Below are 6,000 nucleotides of genomic sequence, written 5' to 3'. Positions count from 1 at the left end.
CACATTTCTTCTAAAGATGAAGCACAAGAAAGTCTGCAAACAGTTTACTAAAGACAGCAGATCTAAGGACATGATTACTGGAACCTTGTCTTGTGGTCTAATGAGACCAAGATAACTTATTTGGTTCAGAAGGTGTTGAGTGTGGTGGTGGCGGCCCAGGTGAGGAGTACAAAGACAAGTTGTGTGTTGGCTACAGTCAAGCATGGTGGAGGGAGTGTCATGGTCTGGGTCTGCATGGGTTCTGCCGGCTCTGGGGAGCTACAGTTCATTGAGGGAACCATGAAGGCCAACATGTACTGTGACACACTGAAGCAGAGCATGATCCCCTCCCTTCAGAAACTGGGCCACAGGGCAGTACTCCAACATGATAATGACCCCAAACACACCTCCAAGACGGCCCCTGCCTTGATGAAGAAGCTGAGGGTGAAGGTGATGGAGTGGCCAAGCATGTGTCCAGACCTAAACCCTATTGAGCATCTGTGGGGCGTCCTCAAACTGAAGGTCTCTAACATCCACCAGCTCCGTGATGTCATCATGGAGGAGTGGAAGAGGTCTCCAGTGGGAACCTGTGAAGCTCTGGTGAACTCCATGCACAAGAGGGTTCAGGCAGTGCTGGAGAATAATGATGGCCACAGAAAATATTGACACTTTGGGCCTAATGTGGACATTTTCACTGAGGGGTGTACTCACTTTTGTTGCTGGTGGTTCAGACATTAATGGCTGTGTGTTGAGTTACTTTGAGGGACAGTAAATTTACACTGTTAAACAAGCTGTACACTGACTACTTTACATTATATCAAAGTGTCATTTCTTCAGAGTTGTCCCATGAAAAGATAGAATTAAATATGTGCAGAAATGTGAGGGTGTGCTCACTTTTGTGAGATACTGCATATTGCTCTGTTGCGGTCTTTGTCTTGTAGAATGTTGTTGTGAATGTCTGAACTCTAACACTGTCCAACACGTGATCCTTTATTTCTGAGTTTATCTCATTATGTTCTGTATCATGAGAGCTTTGGATTGTGGACGCCTGAAGAGCTTTGAAGTGCACATTGCTTCTATCCGTGCATGACGTTCAAGGCTTGCAGAGTTCATTAAGTTTCAGCCAGAGGAAAAACACACACACACACACACACACACACACACACACACACCACTCACCTCCACTTCAGTCTCTGAGACTCTGCTGACAGTTAGCTTGAAGGGAACTTCCTTTGATGTGTTGGTCATACAGACGGAGAGCCAATGAGAAGCTTCCCTCCTTTGGCACGATGTACACAAACTCATAAGTCCCCGTTCTTGTGGTCCACGATCTCCCCGTCCACGATGCTTCCATCTGGGGTGAACACCTGGAAGTACACGTGTGTTATACTCAGTCTCTGTTTGAAATGCATGAAGCTACATTTCATGTTTAAAAACAAACCTCTGCAGACAGGATGGCGTTGCCGCTCTTGCATGCTCCCCCTGACTTGTCTCTTGTCACGATGGTAAACAGAAGCAGGGTGTCCCACGATGCACTGCTCCAGGCCTGCTCCCATTGCTTCACTCTGGCTTGCCACAGCACTGAGGAAGAGGAGACAGTGAGGACGTTTACAGGGTGGTTAACACAAAACCTTACAGCATGGGTTTTCTATGTTTTTGTATCAGCATGGACGTCCTCACCTGGTGGTGACGATGGTCCCCAGATTGTGTATGGACTTCCTCAACCCGTCTGTCTCCATGATCATGTCCAGCTGGTCGTTCTCCTCAGGCTGACATCGCAGCCCGAGGCCAGCCAGCTCCCTTAGCTTATCTTGAAGTTCCCGCTCCACCTGAAGGCTCGCCACACAGGCCTCCCCAGCCAGAGCCTCCTCCGTCTGGGTACAAGACGCCACGATGTCCCCCTCTCCCCTGACCAGGTTGTCCACCTGGGCCTGGAGGACCTACAGACGAATACAGATCTTATTTCTGTGCTGATAAATGTCACGGATACAAAACCACACCACCATCAAAATGTTCTCTTGCAGCTCAGCCAGACATGAAAGCATGTGTGCACCTTCTGTTTGAGTCCGTACGTGACCTCCAGCTCCATCAGCAGGACACTCTTCCGGACGTCCAGCTGCTTGTGCAGATCCTCAAAGCTGGACTGGATGTCCTCTTCGATGGAAGCTCTCTGATTGGTCAGCTGTTGGAGGATCTCTTTCACAAAGGAGAGTGCATCTGAAATCTGAGGGAGTCTGAAGAGGAAGAAATGAAAAGGAAATCATGTTAGGACGGGGAATTCTGACTTCTGTGAAGTTGCACACGAGCTCAAAAACAAATGACTTGTTGGACTCCTGCAGCAAACTGTTGTCATGAGAGAGACGTGTCTTTGTCAGTGATTGTAATTCCCTCCCTTGTCCACCAGGTGTCAGCATCTCACACGCATTCCTTGAACTGCTTCAATTTAGTTTTCATGTCTCTGTGATTTCATGTAACACTAACTCCCTCTAAGGAAATTCAAATGGAGCAATCACAGTGACATTACAGTCTTTATAAAGTCCACATGTAAGCACAAAGCAGAGTGAAGACACTTTAAAAAGAAGTCCACCTGGTCTGGACAGTCCCGAGGCTCTCCTGCAGTCTGCTCCGGTGCTCCTCCAGGGCCTGGCTGATGGGCACCTGAGGGTGCTCTGCATGTTCTGAAACACAGTCCTCACACAGCGCACACTCGCAGGCTGAACAGTACAGGTCTGCCACCTGCAGGAGAGAAGAGGGGCTGGTTTTACAGAGGGGCTACTGAGTCCACAGGTTTAGGAACCAATGATGTTTTGTGACCCTTAGGTTGTTAGCAGCTGATTCAAAGAATGGGAAGCAGAAGCAGCAAACACAATGCTAGGTTGGGACGGTTAGGTTGGGTCCTCCTTACCCTCTGTATGAAGCTTACCCTGCTTGCTTCAGGAAATCCAGCAGTCAGCTTTTAGTGTATAAAGCAGGAAGGCCTCTCAGATCCTCCAGCTCCTCTCTTTTAGCTGTTCCTCAGAGGAGAACTAAAACTGGATGGAACAGCCTGAGAGGATCTGAGAGGAGCTGATGGAGATATTCAGGCTTTTAAAGGTAAACTAAAAACATATTTATTCAGTCTGGCTTTTATTTAGGGGTTTTAAAATTGTATTACTTAGCTCACAAATAATCAGGTCGATGTACTAAACGAGCTGCTGCATGCTGATTATACAGATAAAGCACATTATAAACACACAACACACACATTCTCTGCAGAGGGAAATATCAGCATGATAAGCCTCCTGTGTGTCGCCGTCCTACCTTTCCTGCGTGTTGCGGGCAGGCATTCTTTCCGGGCGGAGCCTCCAGGACGGTGCACTCCTCACTGCTGCTATCTGGGGAGTGTTGGTGGGCCTCCATCTGCGAGCGGCAGCCTGATGGGAGTGAACCTCCAAACACACCCCTTATGCCACAGAGCAGCCAGGGGAAGGGACCGGATGTTCAGGGACAAGGTGTCCTACTTTCTCCTTTTTTAATCCGTCTTTCTTACAACTTATTCCATGATGCATCGGGAGGAAGCGGAAAACATCCACATGTTCTTACGATGAGTCTTTGAAGCTGTTGGATCTGAGACGAGGCATGGCTTCTCTTCTGAAAGATGGACTCCTCTGCAGCCCGGGAGAGGGCCCAAACATTCAGACACGGCCTCACCGGAGTCTACAGCCGACTCTGATATCTGAGAGAGCAATCCTCATCCACTCTAGACTTGGAGTGAGTTATTCCATTACCTTCATGATGGGGTCAAGAAGGTCATCCAGAGCTCCATTTAAAAAAGCCTGTCCTCCTCCATGTGCTGCTTAATCCCACAGCAGTGCCTCCAAACAGGAAGTCAATCCTCTTCAGGTCTGATTTAAGGAAAAGAAAACAGACCTTGGTGTTGTTGTAATTCAGAGAGAGAGTTAGAACTGAGGGCAGTGTCCATCCTCTGTGTGCTGGGGAGGGAAAGACAAAGAAAGCAGATAAACATGGTTATCAAGGCCAAGACTGACGTGCATCAAGGCCAAACAAAGCTTTAGAGTGATTGGACAGTGACGTATGGAGGAAAAAAAGTAAATGCACTACACCACCAGACCAGTAGAGGGCAGTAACACAAAGAGGAATGCTATTCATCACAGATGACACCATAGAAGCAGATGGACAGGCAGGTATCATTATGAGCAACACAACAGTTAGCCTGTTAGCATGAAGAGACTCAGCTGGTCTGTTTTAGATGGTGCTATATTTCATCACAGATGGATTCACTGAATCAACACGTGAGAGGAGATAAGCGCGAGTAGCAAAGACGTTTCAACACGGCTTTAAAATCCTTTTGAACTCAAAAAGCCGTGATCGCAGAGATCGGACGGTGTTTTGGTTTAAACGGTGACCCTGTAAACTGGAGACTCTCAGCCGGATTCATCCCTCATAAACGCTGACATAAAATTGACAAAAAAAAAAAAGACAAAAAAAAAAATTGACAAAAAAAATTTTCACTAAAAAAATTTAACAAAGAAAAAATTTGAAAAAAAATTTTTGGTAATTTTTTTTTTTTGAAAAAAAAAAGTTTTGACAAAAAAAATTTGAAAAAAAAAAAAAATTGAGAAAAAAAAGTTTTGACAAAAAAGTTGATCCAGAGCCTGTCGAAAAAATTCACTTTCGTCAAATTTGAAATTTTGCTCCAAAAGCAGAAAAACCTGCGCCTGCAGTTATAAACATGTAAAAAGCAAAGAATGAATCAACACAACAGTTAGCCTGTTAGCATGAAGAGACTCAGCTGGTCTGTTTTAGATGGTGCTATATTTCATCACAGATGGATTCACTGAATCAACACGTGAGAGGAGATAAGCGCGAGTAGCAAAGACGTTTCAACACGGCTTTAAAATCCTTTTGAACTCAAAAAGCCGTGATCGCAGAGATCCGGTGTTTTGGTTTAAACGGCGACCCTGTTAACTGGAGACTCTCAGCCGGATGCATCCCTCATAAACGTCTTTAGACCATCATTAAATATCTGATGAGGATATTTAGAAATCTTAATAAAAACTAAACTAGTTTGCATTCCCAGGAACTCCCTCTGTGTTTCAACAGCTGTGTAAACTCCACAAACACTGACACGTTCAGCTGAAGGTCTCCAGTTTACAGGGTCACTTTTAAAACCGGAACACCGGGAGGAGAGACGCATTCACGGTGGGCTGAGAGAAGACTACTGTTACAAGCTGCTAAATCAAGAGAATCACAGCTTCTTCTTTTGAAAAGTACACACACATACAAAAAGATAGAACAAATAAAAACTAATGAAAGAAAGAGAAATCAAGAGAATCACAGATGTGTGTGATGTTATTGTGGACGGAGGGAGGAATAAAAACACTGAGGTTAATCTACCAATCAGACACGTTCAGCATTGCAGGCCCCGTCCCCTGAAAGTCCCGGGACCTTTAAAAAGTACTACCCCCCTAGCAGGGGCTTTTTAGGGGGGAGATTATCTACCCCTGAACTAAATTTAGACCCTGGGTCCACTGGTCCAAACGTATGTAGTTCAGGGGTAAAGTTCCTCCGGTGCACAAAAGATCTAGCACACAGCAGAAGATCCTTTGGAGATAGTTCTAACAGGGTGAGGTTGTGTTACAGTTTATTTAATCACCACTAGATGGCACTCAAAGAAGCACCAACTGTATGGTGGGGAAAGGGAACCCCCATAACTGCATTGAGGGTGTTTCTTTAGACCAACCACAGTCTGGTTTTGAGATTAGACCTCATGGTGTGTACGGTTATTTAACACAGACTGATATAAAGGTTTTCTGTGACCTTCCTCGAAGCCTCCGCCAACATTAGACCCAAACATGCAAACAGTCTGTCTCCCACACTATAGGAATGCCCATATGTTCCCTCCAGGTGGCACATCAGATCACTGCACACCCCTGATAAACGTCCAGATGGTACGCGCCATAGTATGGAACATGTCAGCATGACCAGGAGCAGATGGTTTGATCCACAGATCCACAGATG

General features: G+C 45.8%; 1 protein-coding gene across 1 annotated transcript in view; it reads right to left on the bottom strand.

The window, feature by feature from the left end:
* The window catches only part of LOC117807742 (tripartite motif-containing protein 2-like), a 5,708-nt gene extending 2,033 nt beyond the window's left edge, over positions 1–3,675 (bottom strand). The window contains 9 exon segments of the mRNA XM_034677141.1: positions 1,159–1,203; positions 1,205–1,291; positions 1,293–1,346; positions 1,421–1,486; positions 1,488–1,560; positions 1,660–1,919; positions 2,033–2,213; positions 2,567–2,715; positions 3,280–3,675. Coding sequence (XP_034533032.1) covers positions 1,159–1,203; positions 1,205–1,291; positions 1,293–1,346; positions 1,421–1,486; positions 1,488–1,560; positions 1,660–1,919; positions 2,033–2,213; positions 2,567–2,715; positions 3,280–3,378 — 1,014 coding nt within the window. The 5' untranslated portion in view covers positions 3,379–3,675.
* Between the last annotated feature and the right edge of the window lie 2,325 nt (positions 3,676–6,000).

Source organism: Notolabrus celidotus, chromosome 23 (genome assembly GCF_009762535.1).
Source record: "Notolabrus celidotus isolate fNotCel1 chromosome 23, fNotCel1.pri, whole genome shotgun sequence".
In the NCBI taxonomy this organism is placed as follows: Eukaryota; Metazoa; Chordata; class Actinopteri; order Labriformes; family Labridae; genus Notolabrus; species Notolabrus celidotus.
This window is presented reverse-complemented; position numbering and strand designations above follow the sequence as displayed.